General features: G+C 44.5%; 5 protein-coding genes across 5 annotated transcripts; 3 read left to right on the top strand and 2 right to left on the bottom strand.

The window, feature by feature from the left end:
• Positions 1-6662: 6662 nt before the first annotated feature.
• On the bottom strand, positions 6663-8573 carry LOC123114966 (auxin-responsive protein SAUR36-like). The gene is made up of 3 exons (XM_044536307.1): positions 8038-8573; positions 7144-7200; positions 6663-6799 (listed from the first exon to the last, which is right to left on the bottom strand). The coding sequence occupies exons 1-3, from the start codon at positions 8489-8491 to the stop codon at positions 6663-6665; spliced, it is 648 nt and encodes a 215-aa protein (XP_044392242.1). The 5' UTR covers positions 8492-8573.
• Positions 8574-10164: 1591 nt separating this feature from the next.
• LOC123112953 (auxin-responsive protein SAUR36) lies at positions 10165-10866 on the top strand. Its single transcript, XM_044534060.1, has one exon. The coding sequence runs from the start codon at positions 10237-10239 to the stop codon at positions 10660-10662; it is 426 nt and encodes a 141-aa protein (XP_044389995.1). The 5' UTR covers positions 10165-10236; the 3' UTR covers positions 10663-10866.
• A 950-nt stretch (positions 10867-11816) lies between these two features.
• LOC123112954 (auxin-responsive protein SAUR36-like) lies at positions 11817-12675 on the top strand. Its single transcript, XM_044534061.1, has one exon. The coding sequence runs from the start codon at positions 12094-12096 to the stop codon at positions 12517-12519; it is 426 nt and encodes a 141-aa protein (XP_044389996.1). The 5' UTR covers positions 11817-12093; the 3' UTR covers positions 12520-12675.
• A 4423-nt stretch (positions 12676-17098) lies between these two features.
• Positions 17099-18190, bottom strand: LOC123112952 (auxin-responsive protein SAUR36). Its single transcript, XM_044534059.1, has one exon. It carries the CDS (start codon positions 17671-17673, stop codon positions 17212-17214), a length of 462 nt encoding a protein of 153 aa, XP_044389994.1. The 5' UTR covers positions 17674-18190; the 3' UTR covers positions 17099-17211.
• Positions 18191-18211: 21 nt separating this feature from the next.
• LOC123112951 (auxin-responsive protein SAUR36-like) lies at positions 18212-18712 on the top strand. The gene has a single exon (XM_044534058.1). The coding sequence runs from the start codon at positions 18212-18214 to the stop codon at positions 18710-18712; it is 501 nt and encodes a 166-aa protein (XP_044389993.1).
• The last annotated feature ends 2412 nt before the right edge of the window (positions 18713-21124 follow it).

The raw sequence follows: 21124 nt of genomic DNA, 5'->3' as shown, positions 1-21124 counted from the left end.
CATGCTTGATTAATCATTATCTGATTCAATTCCATTCTTGTAAAGGCCCTAAAGCAGGTGCAGGGGAATGATTTGTGTGCATTCTACGTTTGCGAGAACATTCGCATGATGGCGTCCGAAAGGAGCAGATCTCAAAAACAGGACTGGGTACGTTTGTCAGAACACTATTCACATCATTATCGATATCTAGTCACACAACTAATACACATGCATATTGATCTCCTTCTTAACAGTTCAGAGAGGTGCGGGATAAGCTCCTACCAGCGGACCGCATACTAGCACTTCAAGAGGAAATAGCCGGATTTTTGCTCGATCAGGTCATAGATCCCAAAAGAGAATACTATTACCCGCTACCGCCTCCATGAACCACTTGTCATCGTGCTCCGAAGGCATCAAGGCAACATGTAGGAGAAATTCTATATGTATATACATGTGTATGTGTGAATAATTAATGGTGTTGGTTGTGAAACATTCGATGATATATATATATATATATATATATATATATATATATATATATATATATATATATATATATATGTGCGGTTCTACGTATGAGAAAATCTATTTATATATATGCATAACGTGTACAATTTATAGTATCGTGAAATACCAGCAAACAAAAAAGAATTAAATGGAAAATAAAGCCAAAACTCCACCAAACATTTAGTACTGGTTGGTGCTACCAACCGGTACTAATGTCCTACACACACCCGAGTCTGGCTCGTGCCACGTGATGACACTTTAGCGTCGGTTCGTGACGAACCGGTACTAAAGGGGGGACCTTTAGTCCCCACTCTTTAATGCCGGTTGCCGAACCGGCACTAAAGGCCGTTACTAACCGGCACTAAAGGCCGGTTCTGCACTACTGGGGGATCGTCTCGTCGCCTTCGCCTCATCGGACCTTCCTGTTCCTGACTTCCTCTCCCATATTTCATACTTGTTGGCTCGTTGCATCGTCGAATTGATCCGTGACCGACTCTAGCCTCCAGGTGCTTAGCGAGTCCTTTTTTTGATTAACTTCGGTTCCTACTCATAGTTCCTAATTTTCGAATTAATTGTTGGCAGGGATCGTTACTTCGCGTCTTCATTAGAGATTACACTCACAGTGTAGTAGTTCAACCAGATAGGACCGAAAACTAGGTGAGTTAGACGGTTCGTCTAACTACCAAACACTGACGCATGATCTTTAATTGATATATGCTACTGTATAAGTTCAATTGTATTTTTTCAATCTTGTGTTTCAATAATATAGATTTAAGTAAATCATCATGGGGAAACATCAGTCTGGTGCCTCTAAGCGCAAGAGAAAAGAAAGAGAACAGAATTTGATTGATACATCTTATAAAGGTGGAATGGACAGATTTGTTACAAAAAGAATACTAAAAGAATGAAGTTTTTCAAATAAATAGAAGCCGAGAATCGAATAAGTATGATTTTTTATACGTCCAATTGTTACGTAAGACAATATATACATACATTATAAAAAAATTCTGCTTAGTATATATATACATTATAATTGCTCGTACTTTATTTTTTAGTGACATAGGGCCCCATTTTTTAGTATCGCACCGGGCTCCGGATTTTGTCCGCCCGGCCCTGCCTTTACGCAACAATACTACACGAAGGAAGTCCCAGCTAACAGTCTAACACAGTCGTAGGTATTTTCAAAATCAAGTTTAAGCACAATAGTTTCCTGCCCAGAAACATGAAGACCCTGCACAATTTCATGGAGAGACATACTCACATCAAGTATATATTACGCCCCTTGATAAAAGTTGTCTGAGATAGGCTAAGGGTTTTGTAGAAAATCGAGGCTAGCTGGATTGCAAAAGCTTTGTCGACGAACTCGAACAACACCTTAATGAAGGCTATCAGCCTAAACTGGCGGATATTATTAGCCCCTTTACATTTGGTGGCGAGGGAGAGGATGGCATAACTTAACATTTTTGTGTCCACCATACCAAAACAAAAACCCTAACGAATCAGCTAAACTAGACCTTAAGAATTCCCTAGAACTTTTTAAAAACAGTCAGAAAACCATCCGAACCTAGTGCAGTACTGATTTTGGAAGACGAGACCACAAGGTAAATTTCTTCGCAAGAGAAAGGGATCATAAGTGAATAGTTGTCTTCCCGTGAGACCCGGGATCCCGGACCCAAACCACAGGAGCAAGAGACACCCTGGGAATAGGGGCCCCACTAAGATGACCGTGATAGGAGTCATAAACATGATGCTGGATATCATTGAAACAAAAGAGGCCCCCCTCCATCGAGGAGAGATGCGCAATGAAACACTTATGACGGCGGAAGTAAGTTGAGTTCGAGCAAGTACAATAAGGTGATATAAGCAGCTATAAGGACTAAAATATTATATTTTTGCTTAGTTTGGGGAGAGAAAAGAGGAGAGAGAAGAAAAGCGGGCTCTTAGTTTGTAGTCAGCTGCAACACGAGCCCCAAGATAGTTTGTGACGTTGTAAGGTGGGCCAACAATTTATAAAGTAGTACACAATTAAATTGCGCTATTGTACATGCCGGCTAGTAGGTTGGTTGTAGATGACATGACAACTCCTTATAGTCGATTGTTCGCTCTATTATTAACCATGTTGGGTGCTCCTATACGGCGCAGCACGCGCTGCGAAGGAAGCGGGCGCGCAACCCCCGCTCCCCTTCTGGATCGGCCCATGTGTGGCCGGGACGCCGCCTGTTTTTATTTTCTTTTTTGCGGATGTTTCCTTTTTCTTTTTTTCCTTTTACTTTTTTTCAATAAATCGGTATATCAAACGGTCCTCAATCAAATTTTGAATAAAAAGATCATGATTTCAAGAAAATATTCATGATTTCAAAAAAGATGATGGTAATTCAAAAATTATAGATGAATTTGGCAAAAAAATGTTCACAAATTTTAAAAATGTTCATGAATTTAAAACAATGTTCATGATTCCAAAAAATGTTTGTGAAATTAAAAAATGTTCAAACAAATTGTAAAAAATGTTCATGATTTCAAAAAACAATCGTGAAATTGAAAAATGTTCAAAAATTTGTAAAAAATGTTCATGATTTCATAAAGATGTCTAGAATTTAAAATTTTATAATGATTCAAAAAATATCATGATTTTAAAAAAAATTCATGAATTCGAAAAAAATTCAAGTATTTATAAAACAAATGTTCATGATTTCAAAAAAAAAAATCTTACATTTAAAAATTGTTCCTGATTCAAAAAAATGTTCATGAGTTTTAGAAAAATCACGAATTTGAAAACATGTCCATCATTTAAAGAGAATGTTCATAAAGTTCTAAAAAATGTTTACGATTTTGAAAAAATGTTCGTGAGTTATAAAAAAATATTCACGGTTCCAAAAAATGTACATGATTTAAGAGAATGTTCACAATTCTGTCAAAACAAAACCATGATTTCCAAAAAAATGTTCATCTTTCAAAAAAAAGTTCATGATTTCAAAAAATTGTCTTAAATTTAAAAATTGTGCATGATTCAAAAAAATGTTCATGAGTTTTATAAAAATGTTCACAAATTTGAAAACATGTTCATCATTCAAGAGAATGTTCATAAAGTTCTAAAAATTGTTCATGATTTTGAAAAAATGTTCTTGAGTTATAAAAAAATGTTCATGGTTACAAAAGATGCACATGATTTAAGAGAATGTTCACAAGTTTGTAAAAACAAAACCATGATTTCCAAAAAAAATGTTCATCTTTGAAAACAAATCACATAAAAATGTGAATTTAGAAGATTTTTGTAAATTGAAAAACAAGAACAAAAATGAAAACAGAATAACAGAAAAGAAAAAAAAGAAAACAGAAAAAATATCAAAAATGGAAAATAATAACCGAGAAAAGGAAAAGAAAGAAAAAACAGAAAGAAAGAAACAGAAAAATCCCAGTTCAAGGAAGGTTCTGGAAACCCCGAAATGGGCCAGCCCATTGAAACAATAGCGCACGTGAAAGGGTATGCGCTACGATGCTGGCCGGCGCGGTACGCGCCATATAGGAACTGCGTAACCATGCTATTAGTGCCGCCCTTCAGAGTCTAGGTTAGGCAGCCTCGCAGCCGCGAATAGATTTCTTCCGGAGTGAATATCCGTCAACTCATTTCAAAAAAAAAAAGAATATCCATCAACTCCATCTCAAGGTCATACTGCTGAGACCATCCACCCTTATCTGGAATCAGCAATTTGGTCAAGGGCACGGATCTCGGAGGTAATGTTATTTTTAGCGCGGGTAGAATCACAATTTCTATTCACACCCCATCCCTTCAGAAACTGACACAATCTTTGGGAACAAAAATTGCAATTATCAAGAGGCCCGGAGGATCTAGTCCTAGAAGCCATCAAGGAGTTCCACTTAGAAATCACCATTTCCGGGAATGATTCAATTTCAAGCCATGCAAATTCGAAATGAAATCTGGATGGTGGTCCAAGCAACCGGGCATGGTCAGAACCAACGTGCACATAAGTGAACAGCGGGCAACTAGGGAACACGATTTCCGACTGTACTCCAACTCGTACGTGTAATATTCGACATATTTTGACATCGTGTAACTCTGTACAAATACCCATGAGATCAATACGGTTCGTGTGTTGCATCTATTCCCCTTCTCACATCTATTCCCCCTCTCTTTAATGAATGATACGCACACGTGCGTATTCGAGAAAAAATTTGAAGAGAAGAAGATTTTTTTTCTTAAAAGGAGGTTAAACCCCTGGGCCCTGCATCATTGTTGCACACAATCATTCTCATTTATTATTAAGCAGAGTACATGATAAAGGTAACCATGCTCAAACCATTACAAAATGTGAAATTAACACTCACGACTAAGTCGACTTCTTCCACATCAAAACCCTCAAGAAAGAATAAACGTCGGTTGCGCCATCGTCTCCATTTGAGGCTGGAGATGGCCAAGACAAGAGTTTTCATCCTAGTTGCCGAGACTAGCCAATGAAGGCCAGCTCAACGGCTAATAGACAACGCCTTCAAAAAGGTAACGGCACAAGTTTGTTCAATGCTTCCTGGACTAAATCCACGGGGGCAGGGGGCATGTAGAGGAGGAGGAGCGAGGGGAGGGGCAGCAATCCAGCCGGCGGCCCCTCCAGGATGTGGGAGGGGAGGACCGCCCCTCCGCATTATCTATCCGAATCGGGCGGTTTTTTCACCTCGAGATCGAAGAGAAGAAGAAATGCATGCTAATCTCGTTCATGCCTCAAAATTTAAAGTGCAGTATTTACATGCATCATCGTCCTAAAGAAAAGAATGGCTACGAAGCTAGTCTAATTGAAAGACGGAGCACTGCTTTCTGCCTCTTCAGAAACTACATGGTGCATCTTCAGAAACTAGCTAGAAGCAGCTACGACTATTCCACTACGCCCCATCCCCATGGACGACTGTTGTGATGGAGCAATTTTGGTAGTGGCAACTCCTCCTGACCAGGGAACTGAGGAGAGCCCTCTCCGCCTCCTCCGTCCCTTCCGAGAAGGGAAGACACACATGACGTCCTCCATCACCGCCGCAGCATCCCCAGGAGCTCGCCGACGACCGCCGTGCCGAGGTACCTCAGGGGCACCTAGAAGCGCGCCCCGTCAGCGCAACATGCAGTGCTACGTATGCCTACCTGCAACTGCAAGCGTGAAGCGAGACAAGATGATAGCAAATCAGATTGTTTAATGCCTGATTAGTTAAACAGGATGCTTGCAAGGCTTCCTGGGAAGCACATGAACAAAGACTCCCTCTGTAACAGCCCATTCATGTCAGATGTTTACAGCCCATTCTTGCCTTGTGCTCGGAGATTAAACAGGGAACAGATTGATCAGGTGAATGAACAATGAACATTATGATGACAGTCCAATCAACAGAAGCACATCAATATATAGCATATAATTGATCAGCGCTCACCGAAATTGTTCAGTCCCTGAATCTGGAACCCATTGTTGTATTCCTCGGACGTTGCCAGTAGCCATGTTTTCGACACACCTCTTGTTGGCTACGCGGTTCGGTAAGGCAGACGTGAATGATAAGAAAGCAGACCCAAGCCTAACAATTGCAACTATAGGCTCCACCGCAATCAAATCCAAATTAATCATGCTGCATGCACCGATCCCATGGCCTTGTCCCCTGCCAACTTCTCTCAATGGCAAGCACAGTTCACCGTCAAGACGTCCTTCCCCTGGCCTATAAATTCAGCAAGCGGCTCAGCTCAACACCGTCACTTCTTCATCCGCTGATCCACCAACTGAGCAGTGCAACATCCATAGCTCACTTCTTGAGATCTCTGAGAATCAACTATGGCCAGTGCCAAGAGACTTGCTCAATTGGCGAAGAAGTTGCAGAGGGTGGAAGCACTTGGGAGGAAGAGGCTCACGGTGTCAGCCAAAGAAGATCAAGACTGCTACAGTTCTGTACCAGCCAAGGGCCACTGTGTCATGTATATGGTCGATGGGACGCGTTTTGAGGTCCCGTTGGAGTACCTCAGCACGACCGTGTTCGGCGAGCTCCTGAGGATGTCCCAGGAGGAGTTTGGCTTTGCGAGCGATGGCAAGATCACACTGCCCTGTGATGCTGCAGTGATGGAGTATGCCATGTACTTGCTGTCGAGAGTGCATTGCTGAGCTCTATGGTGGCGTCTTGCTACTACACTCGCTGTACGATGCCTAGTGTTGGAGCCAGCAACCAGATTTACTGTCTGTAGCTTCTGAAGAACATGCATTCAGGACGCTGATGATGTCTTCTGTCTTGTGAATCAGTGAAATGACCAGGTGGTACAGGAACCATTTTAATGATGAATCCTCTGGAAATTATTGCAATGACATCAATCCAATAGAAATCAAGTATGACAACAAAAACAAAATGGAATAGAAAGCAGGGTTTACTCCACAAGTTTTAATGGGTATAAGGAAGATTTCAATTATTGGGGTAAAAGCAGGTGATGGTTAACTGTCAAGCAAGAACTGGCTGTTTGCAGCTCCGAATGTTTATGTATTAGTAAAGTAGTCTGACAGATAGAAGGGAAATGGAAATTGTGCTTCTCTTAGTGTTCATGAAATCATTGGCATACTTCCCGCTTCCATTTGAGAAATTGCTATGTAAAGCCTTTTCAATATCTTGCAAGGCTGTAATGAATCTAGCAGAAACCTGTTAACCCAGCACCTACAGTCAATCTTTTTTCTTCTGATTTTCTTTTGAACCTATCTGAACGAAAAATGTATTCAATTTGCATAAAAAAAATAATGAACAGATACCCTCTTTTAAATGCCAGTAAAAATCCTGTTATAGCACAGTATGACCATGTTAAGTGTTTGTCTACTTTTGGGGTAATGCCTACAAAACAAAAGATCAAAAGCAGAGTATCAGAGATATGTATGATGTCCTAATTCCTTCAGAAAGGTGAACACTTTATATCCAAATTAAACTTGAATTATTTGGTTTCTTCAATTACATAAAGCAGATCGACTTGCTCATCTTTTCTGTAACTACAGACCTAACCTAACCAAATTTGATCTCTTTGCTATGAGATTACTCCAGTCTGGAATTCCCACCGGAGTATGGAGGAGGTGCTCGAGCAAGCAAGATGCCACCGAGCACACGCACACAGAGGCTAGCTGCGCATCGGACATCACACGCCAGCGGCAGTGCAAGGCTGCAAGCGTCCATCCCCGAGGCAGGTCTACGTGGAGCACGTTCTCTCCAAAATCTTAAAAACAGCTCACACAATGTCAAATTGTCAATCCGATGGTCCTTGCTAGAGGTAGGAAAGGCAGTCCGTTGATCATTCATCTCTCCCCTTCGCCGGCGCTGTTGCTGAGTTCCATCATTCACATCCCCTGCTTTTAGCCGCTGCACCCACAATTCACCAAGAACTTTTGAGCAGAATGTTGAAGGATGTGTCACATAATCCTTTTTTTTTCCAGAAAAATTGTCTATTCTGTATCATTTCCTGTGATGATCGAATCTTACATCAGACTATAGATCTCCTCAGTCCTAACCAAAACAGTATTACAGAAACTAAGCTAGTAGCTAAGTACGTACAAAGAGCAAACTGCCGGGTGATTCCCATTGATGGGACCATGCAACTAGCATTGTAGATGTGACAGTGCCCAGCAATGGAGCTCAAGAATGCCTTCTCGACCTCCTTGGAGGCCTCTCTCCTGACCAGGCACAAGACGTACTCCATCACCGTGGCGTCGCAGGGCAGCATGATCCTGCCTCCGTCGCCGCCACTCGCGAAGCCAAACTCCTCCTCGGACATCCTCAGGAGCTCAGCGAACACCGTCGTCCCGAGGTACGCCAGAGGGACCTCTAAGCGTGCTCCATCGGTGGTGTACATCATGCAGTGGCCCTCATCAGCAGCCACAGATGATGCTGTACTGCAGCATTCATTATCGGCCGTGTCTGAGGCATGCCGACGGCGGGCACCGGCTCCGGCTGCCAACATCCGTTGGCACTTCTTGGCGAGCTGAGGAAGCTTCTTTGGATGGATCATGGCTGGCTAAATTTCACTTTGGCTCTGGAAGTCTGAATGTGTGTTGTAGATTGTGATGTTGCTTGCAAATGAGACGAAGGTGTGTTGATCTGAGCAAGTTTGTATGTATGTTAGACATAGGATGCCAGTTTTGGTTGGGTCATCCGCATGACCCAAATCTTGTACTCCCTCTGTCCTGAAAAGCTTGTCCCAAGCTTGTTCCTCAAATGGATGTATCTAGCACTAACTTAGTGCTAGATACATTCATTTGAGAAACAAGCTTTTCCAGACGGAGGGAGTACCTATGAACATTACAGTGAAGCAATAAAGTTTGGCAAGATTTCTCAAAAAAAAAAAAGTATAGCAGTGTCTGGGCGAGTGGAGAGATCAAATTCTAGTGTGTTGTCCTGCATACTGGACAGCTTACTTAGGACGCGCGCTTCATTGGAACCACATTGCCTGTCCACACACTGGCTAGAGGCGGCTGTACCATTTTCCGTCAGAAACCTCGTCACAACACGCGGAGCATTGCACGTTACGCGCTGACTGACCGACTGACTAACCCCAAATCACTTCACCAGCATCCCAGCTTTTCCAGAGCCTACAAATTCAGACATTCGAACACATCAGTCCTCTTGCACCATCTGTCGCAAGTTAATTAAGCCAAGCGGTCAAATCTCCGGGAAAGAGAGCCCAAACACATCTCAAAAATGTACTCCCTCCGTCCGGAAATACTTGTCGTAGAAATTGATGAAAATGAATGCATCTAGAACAAAAATACATCTAGATACATCCATCTTCCCGACAAGTATTTCCGGGCGGAGGGAGTATAATACAGGTTCACAACCAACCAAAAAGATTGGAGAAAGCAGGGCGACTCAATGGTGTACTTTTCCAGGAGTGGAGTGTCCTAATTAGAGAACTGGAGTACAGTTTTCCTCTTCTGGATCATTCTGAACTGAGCCTAAATACTTGTGTCTGAGAAAACCAACTACAACGGGCATTCAGATCGTTATGCATATATACATTTTATATGGAATCCAACGCGCATAAGATACATCTGCCTGCTTCGGCATGGAAATGTGATATATCTTCCACTTTCAGAGGACACAAAGGTGGCTTCAGTCTTCACAACAAGTTTGCTTCATGTATGTACTACTGTATCCAAGAGGTACCATGCATGTGAGGTGCCGGAGATCAGACAGATCATGTGCTAGACCGAGCACGAGCTTTACGACTGAATCTTCACAAAGAACAGACTGATATGGGTGCATGAACGACTCACATCACAATTTCAGGTATCGGTCTGTCAGAAGAAGCGCCTAGAGAGTCGGTGCCCACCGAAATTGTTCAATCCCTCAAGCTGGAACCCATCGCTGTCCCCTCAACTCCTTGCACATTGCCAATAGCCTCTTGTTCTCGACACGCCTCTTGTTTGCTACGCGGTACGGTATGGCAGCCACAAATGATGAGAAAGCAACTACAGGCTCTCTGGCATGCACCAAACATTTGGCCCCATCACAATCTAATCCAAACTAATCATATGCTGCAACACTGCATGTGCTGATCCCATGGCCTTGTCCCTTGCCAACTCTTCTCAATGACAGCTGCACTTCACCATGCATCACCATGCCCTTCCCCTCGCCACCTTGTCTATAAATTCAGTAAGCTGCTGGCTCAATATCATCACTTCATCAGCTCATCCACCAACTGAGAGTTGCGACAAGCTCACTCCTTCAAGTTCTCACAAAGACAGAGAGCCAACCATGGCCGGTGCCAAGAGACTTTCTCAACTGGCAAAGAAGTGGCAGAGGGTGGAAGCACTCGGGAGGAAGAGGCTCACAGGGTCAGCCAAAGAGGATCAAGACTGCTGCAGTTTTGTACCAGCCAAGGGCCACTGTGTCATTTACACGGCCGACGGGACGCGTTTCGAGGTGCCCTTGGTGTACCTCAGCACCACGGTCTTCAGCGAGCTCCTGAGGATATCTCAGGAGGAGTTTGGCTTTGCAAACAAAGGCAAGATCACACTGCCTTGTGATGCTGCAGTGATGGAGTATGTCATGTGCTTGCTCAGGAGAAATGCCTCCATCGAGGTCGAGAGTGCATTGCTCAGCTCTATGGTGACGTCTTGCCACTACACTGGCTGCGCCATGCCTACTGTTGGAGCCAGCCAACAGATTTGCTGTTTGTAGCTTCTGAAGAAGATGCATGAAGAAGCCCTGGCGATGTATTTTTTCTTGTTTAGTTTGCCTGGATAGTGTAAGATAGTTAGATAACAGACAATAGGAGCAGGAAAATTGTATGTATAGCAATCTGATCATTAAAGCAACAAAGCAGTACTCTGGGCATTCTTCTCTTAAATTTTAGTTTCATACAACTCTACAATGGACCAAAAATGGTTGTGACTCTACTTTTAGATGTCGATAGTTTCATCCTGCTGCACAGAGAATACGCAACAAGTCTCCATACAATCTATCATCTAGGCCTCTGGAAAATAAATACAGTACCATCAACAAAATAAGTAGGTAAAAATTACAAAATGGAATAGAAACCAGGGTTTGCTCTACAAGTATTTAGGGGTATAAGGCAGATCTATTTTTGGGGGTAAAAAGAGTGATAGTTAACTGTTACTGAAAAGCTGAATGTTCTACCCACAAAACTTTACAGAAGGTAATGTCGGTGCAAGATATAGATGCCAGTTATTCACTTCACAAATGCAGCTGGTTCAAGGTCCAAAGGAAAGTGCAGAGAAGGAGCTACGGAATGGCTTCTTCATGCAATGGTAGATCATCAACAGAACTCAGTGATGACACTGTTCAGCAAGTTATGTGTGTTGCATCAATTAACACAGTCCCTTTCACACCTAATCAAAATGTTAAAAACACGCTAAAGTACAATCATATAGATCCAAGTAAGTTTCTCACCTGCTAAAGGAAGACTATAACTCTGAATTTAGTCCAAATACTTGTGTTTGAGAAACCCAACTACTAACTGGAAACGACACATTGAAATTGTTATGAATACAAACGGAACCCAAGATGCATCAGCGACATGTGCTTTCAGCTTAAAAATCAAACATATCATGTGCTAGACCGAAGCAAATTTTTCAACTCGATGTCAACAGAGAATAGATTGATCAGGTGCATGAACAATGCACGTAAGAAAGCACATAGATGGTGCAAGTGAGTGCTCACCGTCGCCGAAATTGATCAATCCCTGAATCTGGAACCCATCGCTGTCCCCTCCCCACAAGTTGCCAATGCCATGTTCCCGACACGCCTCTTGTTCGCTACGCGCCTACATGGTTTGGTATGGCAGCCACGAATGATAAGAAAGCCAACAAATGTCTACCCAGTTACGACTATAGGCTCCAGCATACACCAAACATTTGGCCCCACCACAATCTAATCCAAATCAATCATGTTGTGACATTGCATGCCCTGATCCCATGGCCTTGTCCCCTGCCAGCTATTCTCGCCTTTCCCCTCGCCTATAAATTCAGCATGCGGCGAGCTCAACGCCATCACTTATTCATCAGCACAACCACCACCAACTGAGCATTGCAACATCCATCCCACTTCTTCAGATTTCCAGCTGAAAACACAAAGGCCAAGAAACCAACCATGGTCAGCGCCAAGAGACTTTCTCAACTGGCAAAGAAGTGGCAGAGGGTGGAAGCACTCGGGAGGAAGAGGCTCACCGTTTCAGCCAAAATAGATCAAGACTGCTGCAGTTCTGTACCACCCAAGGGTCGCTGTGTCATGTACACGAGTGACGGGAGGCGTTTCGAAGTACTGTTGGAGTACCTCAGCATGACGGTGTTCAGCGAGCTCCTCAGGATATCGCAGGAGGAGTTTGGTTTTAGAAGCGATGGCAAGATCACATTGCCTTGTGATGCGGCAGTGATGGAGTATGTCATGTGCTTGCTCAGGAGAAATGCATCTGCCGAGGTCAAGAGTGCATTGCTGAGCTCCATGGTGACGCCTTGCCACTACACTGGCTGTGCGATTCCTACTGTCGGAGCCAGCCAGCAGATTTGCTGTCTGTAGCTTCTCAAGAACATGCATGCAGAGGCCCTGATGATGTCCTCTGTTTTGAGTACTTTGCCTGGGTAGTGTAAGATAGTTAGACAGTAGATAATAGGAGCAGGAAAATTGTATGTATAGCAATCTGATCATCAATGCAACAAAGCAGCATTATGGCCACCAGCAGTATGCATTCTTTCTCTTAATTACATTCCCGTTTCGTATCTTGCTCCACAGAGAATACACAACAAGTTCCCATACAATCTACTCAATATAAGCCAGAACATTGAAAATATCAAAAAGTTATGAATTAGTGAAATGACCAGGTGATACAGGGGCCATTCTAATGATGAATCCTATGGGGAATTATTGCAATGCCATCAATCCAATCAGAAATGAAGTATGATAACAAACACGAAAATGGAATAGAAAGCAGGGTTTACTCCACATGTTTTAATGGGTATAAGGGAGATTTTTATTATTGGGGTAAAAGCAAGTGATGGTTAACTGTTACTGAAAAATTGAATATACTAACCACAAATTTTACAGAAGGTAGTGTCGGTGCAAGATATATAGTCGATGCCTGTTATTCAGTTCACACATGCAGCTAGCTGAAGGCCCAAAGGAAAGTGCGGAGAAGGAGCAAAGGGATGGCTTCCACATGCAATGCTACAAATAAGGTAGGCTGTCAACAAGACCGAGTTATGAGAATGTTCAGAGAGGTGTGTCTTATAAAAGTGTGTGTCACCATCTCTGGGTGTTAACCAACAAATGGCTATTACGACTCCTGATTCTATTCAGATTAGCGCTTGAATGTAAATTAGTGTCACATAGATAGAAGGACAACGTAAACTGGGCAATCTCTTCATATTTCAATTGGAGTCTTCGGCATTCTTTCTGTTGACACTTGAAAAAATGCTATGTAAAGTCTTCTCAATCTTGCAAGGCTGTAATCAATCTAGCAGTAACCTGTTCTTATAGAAAATGATTTAGCAGAAACCTAGCAACCCAGAATTTACAGTCATAATTTTGTCAATTTGTTTTGCATACAACAGTAATGATGTTCAACTACAAGGCTCACTTAATTTCTGGGCAATGTGTACAGAACAGAAGAACAAAAGCATCAAGCATGTAAAGAGGGTATCCTAATTTGTTCAGAGATTTGCTTGCTTTGCTCCCTACTCTTACCAACTAGAGGGCTTATTCTGGTCTAGGATTCTCACCGGAGTGTGGCGAGCCGAGGAGGACAGATCTAGAATTGAACACTTCCGGCGGCACGTCCATTTCCTAGGCAGCAAACCGCAATTCCTAGCTCTAAGGCTCTAAGCCTCTAACCAGCACAGTACTCAACCCGCCTCCATCTAGGACACGCAATCTCAGTCCCATGGTTCTGGTTAAAGGTAGGAACAGCAAATTGGTGATTGTTCATCTAAACCTCCCCATCTCCATACCCTCCGCTGCACTGTCACCCAATTCAGCCACCGTCTGGCCATTTCTGTCCTCTGCTTTTAGCTGCTGCCTCCTGACCCTGCAAACCACGACCATGAAAACTCGTGGTTTCCTTCTACTTTCTTCAGTACTCTATATGAACTATTATAAAGGATGTGTCAAATAATCCAATTTCTCCCAGAAAGTTGAGACCCTTTTGTATCATTTCCTGTGATAATCGATCTTACATAAAACTGTATAGAGCTCCTCTCTCGGTCCTAACCAAGAAACTATTCCAGAAGCTAAGCTAGTAGCTAAGTACAAAGAGCAAATTGATGGCTGATTCCCACTGATGGAGCCATGCAGCTAGCAATTGTAGTTGTGGCAGTGCCCAGAAATGGAGCTCAAGAATGCCTTCTCGACCTCCTCAGAGGCCTCTCTCCTGACAAGGCACAAGACATACTCCATCACCGTGGAGTCGCAGGGCAGCATGATCCTGCCTCCCTCGCTGCCGCTTGCAAAGCCAAACTCCTCCTCTGACATCCTCAGAAGCTCGGCGAAGACCGTCGGCCCGAGGTACGCAAGAGGGACCTCGAACCGTGCTCCGTTGGCGGCGTACACCATGCAGTGGCCCTCATCAGCGACCACAGATGATGTTGTGCTGCAGCATTCATCATCAGCCGTGTCTGAAGCCTGCTGGCGGCGGGCACCGGCTCCGGCCACCAACATCCGCTGGCACTTCTTGGCCAGCTGAGCAAGCTTCTTTGGATGGATCATGGTTGAGTCTGATGTGTTCCCGGCTGGCTAAATTTCACTTTGGCTCTGAAAGTCTGAAGGTGTGTGTTGTAGACTGTGATGTTGCTTCCAGATGAGATGAAGAAGCTTGTGTTGAGAAGGCCATGGATTTATAGTAGAACGAACAACGAAGAGAGGGCTCAGGGCAGTGCATGTGTGTAGGTTGTGTGTAACTATCAGCGAGAGCGTTGCTCAGGGGACAATGCCACAAGTGCTCTCTGTGCAATGTTGGTGGAAGTAGCTGCAGAAAATGTGATGAATGGCTTTGATTAGATTTTCAAGCACCATGCAACCATCCATGTCTGAAATGTGCTTGTGACTAGAGAGCCCCATGGAGTCCTCGTGCCTTCCATTTCCCTAGCAAGCCGATCACCATGGCTGTGCAGACGAGACGTCCAGCGCAAGCTCCGGCAAGTGGCAAACACTTGGCCCCAGCAGACCTGATCTAGATCACATCACGGCACCTCCAAAATTCGCAGCACCACACGTACCATACACATGGCATTGTCTCCTGCCAAACCATCACACACTACACCATATGTGGGTACTCCTTCTCTCTTGAGCTATAAATCCATGGCTAGTGACCACCAAACACCACCACTTCATCCACAGACAAAGGCATTCCAACCTCCAACTAGCAGAAGAATTTCTCCAGTTCCAGAAACACAAGAAACTACCATAATGAGTGCCACGACACTCGCTCGGCTGGCCAAAAAGTGGCAGAGAGGGTGGCGGCTATCGGGAGGAAGAGGCTCACCTGGTCGCCATCAATGTCCACAGAAGAAGCTAGAAGGCCGTGCGGCACATCGTGCTCGTCAGTGGCTGGCAATGGCTAATGCGTCGTGTACGCTGCCGATGGTGCCCATTGTGTTCCTTGGAATGACCGTCTTCGGCGAGCTCTTGAGGATGTCCCAGGAGGAGTTCGGCTTCGCAGGAGTTGACAGTGACAGAATCACGCTTCCCTGCGACGCATCGGTGATGGAGTATGCCATGTGCTTGCTCAGGAGAAGCGCCTCCGCAGACATGGAGGCCGCGTTCCTCAACACCATGGCGATGTCATGCCACTATCATGTGGCCCAACATTAATGGGAGTTGGCCAGCATTTCGGTGTCTGCTGCTCCTGATTACCATCTGCAGATATATAGGAAAATAGACTAAAGAAAACAGTTTATGTGTAGCATTTTGATCTTTCTAGCATAGAAGCAATCAAGGAAGATGGACAGTAGTTAGATACATTACTCTTTCAATGTATGCATATACTTTGTTCCAAAAATAAATGATTAATCACAGTTTTTAGGACCTAAGCATTAAGCGTCGACAAAAAAAATTGCAATTAAATGGCCTCAGACACAAGTTATTACAAAGAAAGATTAGGTTGCGCAGGTAAGTCCTGGCAGGTAGATTAGGGAGGTGACCTTTGGACAAAGGCTACTACAAGTTGTTCAACTGACGACAAATTCATCGAATTATACTCAAGTCAGGACCAGCAAACCTACTAGCGTTCAGAAATCGGGTCTGTCATGCAGTATATAAGCTCATCATGATTTGTGCTTGGCAAATATATTTTCATGCTATGTTTGTGTCATGGATGTCCTCATCAGGATGCTCGCTTCCCCAAAAGAAATACCAACATGGAACTAATGACAAGCCCTTGGAGAGGTTCAAGGCTGATGGCTGACACATGAAAGACTTAGAAACCCTCAACTGCCCAGCTAAATGCAAGGAAGATACTGGAAAATGGCTGACACATGCTATGCTAGAAACCATGCAGGCCGTGGGTGGACAATGAGTTATGGAGCTGCCCAACAACTTGCCAGATCTGTAGCAATCAAAGCACTGTTAAACTAACAAACGCCTAACATACAGCTGCAGTTGTAAGTGCAAAGTACACACCCAAAAGCAATGAAGTGAACTCCGCATGTGCCTATGAGAGGCTCCTGGACCATCATGTGCCATGTCCCCTCTGTTGCTAGCTTTTCACCAAAGTGTGGTGAGCTGACGAGAATCCGTGAAGCCAATGCAGAGCAGTCTCTAGCACATGAGGAATGGAGATCTGGAATTGGCCACTTCCGGCAGTGACATGGTGAAAGCCGCTGTTACTACCTCTAACCAAAACTTATGAACTGCTCAACCCACCTCCATCTGGGACACACAGTCTCAATCCGATGTTTATAGTTGGAGGTAGGAACAGCAGTTCTATTTTTTAGTAAACAAACAGCAGTTTGTTCAATTGTCCATCAATCCTCTCATCCCCAACCCCTTCGCAGCGCCATCACCGAGTTCAGCCACCTAACCACAAACTTTAAGTCCGTGGTTTCCTTCTACTTCCTTCACTAGAATATATATGAACTATGTTCAAGGATGTGTAAAACAATCCAACTTCTCCCAAAAAAATTGTCCCTTTGTATCATTTCCTGTGATCATTGAATCTTACATGAGGCTCTCAGCTCCTCTCAGTCCTAATTAAAAATATTTCAGAAGCTAAGCTAGTAGCTAAGTACAAAGAGCAAACTGATGGCCGAGTCCCATTGATGGTGTCATGCAGCTAGCATTGTAGTTGTGCCCATGCCCAACAATGGAGCTCAACAACGCCCTCTCGACCTCCTCAGGGGCCTCTCTCCTGACCAGGCACAAGACATATTCCATCACATTGGCATCGCAGGTCAGCATGATCCTGCCTCCATCACTGCTGCTCACGAAGCCAAACTCCTCCTCAGACATCCTCAGGAGCTCGGCGAAGACCGTAGTCCCGAGGTACGGCAGAGGGACCTCGAACCGGGTTCCGTCGGCGGTGTACATCACGCAGTGGCCCTCATCGGCAACCACAGATGACACTGTGCTGGAGCACTCGTCATCGGCCGTATCTGAGGCACGCCGACGGCGGGCACCGGCTCTGGCCACCAACATCCGCTGACACTTCTTGGCCAGCTGAGCAAGCTTCTTTGGATGGGTCATGGTTGAGTCGGATGTGTTCCCAACTGGCTAAATTTCACTTTGGCTCTGGAAGCTTGAAGGTGTGTTGTAGATTGTGATGCTGCTTGAGATGAGATGAAGTTTGTGCTGAGAAGGCCATGGATTTATAGTATAAGGAAGAAAGGATTCAGGGCAGTGCATATGCGTGTGGGTAGTGTGTAGCTATCAGCAAGAGCGTTGGGAAGGGGACAATGCCATGAGTGCTCTGTGTGCAATGTTCAGACACCAAACGTGATAATGATTTTGATGAGACTTCCAAGCGCCATCCATGTCTGAAATGTGCTTCTGGTTAGAGAAGCACATGGGGTCCTCGTGCTTGTGCCATTCCCTAGCAAACCGCGGCTGTGCAGGCGAGATGTCCAGCGCAAGCTCCGGCAAGTGCCAAACACTTGGCCCCAGCAGACCTGATCCAGATCACACCACGGCACCTCCAAAACCACAGCACTGCACGTACCCTACCCATTGTATACCATCACAGGCCACCGTGTCGGCGCCAGCTTTACCCTTGGACTATAAATCCATGGCTAAATGCCCTCCTAACACCACCACTTCATCCACAGACAAAAGGCAATTCCAGATGGCCAAGAACCTCGCTCAGCTGGCCAAGAAGTGGCAGAGGGTGGTGGCTATGGGGAGGAAGAGGCTCACCTCATCAACATCAGGGGAGGAAACCGGAGGGCCGTGTGGCACGTCGTGCTTGCCTGTGGCTGGCAAGGGTCACTTCGTCGTGTACACTACCGACGGTGCGAGGTTCGAGGTGCCGCTTGCATTCCTTGGCACGACCGTCTTCGACGAGCTCTTGAGGATGTCCCAAGAGGAGTTCGGCTTCACAGGCGTTGATGGTGGCAGAATCAGGCTGCCCTGTGACGCATCAATGATGGAGTATGCCATGTTCTTGCTCAGGAGAACTGCGTCCTCAGAGATGGAGGCCGCATTCCTCAACACCATGGTGATGCCATGCCACTATCATGCGGAGCTACATCTCGGAGTTAGCCAGCATTATGATGTCTGCAGCTCCTGATTACCATCTGCAGAGATATAGGAAAATAGATTAAGGAAAACACATTGTGCGTAAGCATTTTGATCTTGCTGGCAAAGAAGCAATCAAGGAAGATGGACCGTAGTTAGAGACAATGTTCTTACAATGTATGCATATACTTTGTTCCAAAGATAAATACTCGATCACAGTTTTTTAGGGCCTAAGCAGTAAGCGTCGACAAATTCCTTTGCAATTGTATGGCCTCAGACCCAAAATATTATGAAGAATGTTGTTCAACCGACAACCCATGATAGAATATATGCAGCTGGAGATGGGATGTGACCTTTTCGACAAAGGCTACTGCAAGTTGTTAAACCCATGATAAAATCACCAAATGTTCAAAAATCGGGTATGTCCTGCAGAATAAGCTCATCAAGATTTGTGCTTGGCAAAACAAAATTCACGCTATGTTTGTGTCATGGAAGTCAAAGTAAATCATCAGGCAAGGCCAGGTTCATTGTCTAATATAGACTAACAAATAAGCTTTGCGTTGTGACTCACATTACAGCGCTCACTTCCTCAAAAGATATACCAAAGCGAAACTAATCACAAGTCACTGGATAGATTCAAGGATATGTGTGGCCTGGAAACTCTCAAATTCCCAGCTAAATGCAAGGAAGATACCGGAAAATGGCTGGCACATGCTATGCTAGAAACCATGCAGACCATGGGTGGACAATGAGATATGGAACTTCCCAGCAACCTGCCAGATCTGAAGCAAACACCTAACATGCAGCTGCAACTGTAAGTGCAAAGTAGACACCCGAAAGCAGTGAAGTGAACTCCGCATCTGCCTGTGAAAGGCTCCCGGACCATCATGTGCTAGGTCCCTTATGACGCTAGCTCTTTACCTCACCTAATTGCAATCACGCAGTTGAAGCAAAGGCACAGATATAGGTCATCAGAACATTAAAGTGATTGTTTTTGAATCAACATATCTTCCAATCTCTTGATATAGAGTGCTGAACAAAAAAGAGCACATCCCTAAATACTGGACCCCGGATGGTTGCAAAATGCATCTACCGAGTTAAGCATCAAGGACTATACTACTGTAGTATGCATCTGAGTGCCTAGCAAGTAGTCCACTACCTTTGCCCATACAGAAAGCCATGGCCCAGCAAAATTTGATCTGAATCTGGCTGCTGCCCCTTACAGCCACCATTGCATGCACCAAGATCATGGCCTTGTCCCCTGCCAAATGCAAATTAGTCATACGTCTGTGCCTATATATTCATGGGCTACATAGTAGTACACCACCACTTCATCAACAAACTCACAGATAAAGAATTTCTGAGCAACATACCTCAGAACCAAGAACACACAAGCATGGCCATTATCTGAATCTCACTGCCTCCCTTGGGAGCCACCGTTGCACTCACCAAGCTCATGGCCTTCTCACCTGCCAAACACTATTAGTGTGCAAGCAAAGCACCAGAACCACACTGGCAAGGTACGGCACGGACATGTTGCTTGCTGACCGACTAGTCCCTTCTTCCCTCCAAGCAAAAAGAAAAACAAATTTGTCCTTTCGCTGCCTTTTTGCACTGACAGGTGCAACCTACTTCACCAGCCTCCCCCTGTGGCCCCCTCCAGTCCCATCTTTCCGTCGCCTGCAAATTCAGTCAATGGAACAGATTAACTGCACCATGTCTACCAAAAAAATGATATCTAAAAAAACATACAAGTTCAGAGCCAAAAGGAGAATTAGTACACATGTGTGTCATGACATTCTTAATTAGAGAGAGGTTTCCTTTTCAGGATCATCTGTATTTAGACCAAAAAGTTGTGCCTGAGAAACCCAACTATGACTGGAAACATCACATTGAAATCATTATGCATGAATATGGAGCCCCAGAGTCAACTCAACACACATCAGAGACATCTGCTTCAGCTTGAAATTAGTATACAGTGGCCTGATTCTAACCATATGCTCCTCTACCCAAAAGAAATAGAAGGCAAGAATGAACAGTAAACATGTGGCATGCCGGATATCAAACGGGTGATCTGCTAGACCAAGCATGCTTTTCGACTGAATGTCAACAGAAAATAGATTGATCAGGTGCATGAACAATGCACGTTACAATGTCAAGTATCTGCCAGGAGAAAGCAAAGAGATAGCCTAATCGACCAGGGCTTACCGAAACTGTTCGATCCCTGAATCTGGAAGCCATCACTGTCCCTCCTAGCACATTGCTAATAGCCCTGTTCTCGACATGTCTATTGTTCGCTACACGGCTTGGTATGGCATCCACGAATGATAACAAAGCGGACCAATGCCTAACAGTTACGACTATAGGCTCCAGCATACGCCAAACATTTGGCCCCACCGCAATCTAATGCAAACTAATCATGTTGCAACGCTGCATGCACCGATCCCATGGCTTTGTCCCCTGC

Source organism: Triticum aestivum, chromosome 5B (genome assembly GCF_018294505.1).
Source record: "Triticum aestivum cultivar Chinese Spring chromosome 5B, IWGSC CS RefSeq v2.1, whole genome shotgun sequence".
Lineage (NCBI taxonomy): Eukaryota > Viridiplantae > Streptophyta > Magnoliopsida > Poales > Poaceae > Triticum > Triticum aestivum.
This window is presented reverse-complemented; position numbering and strand designations above follow the sequence as displayed.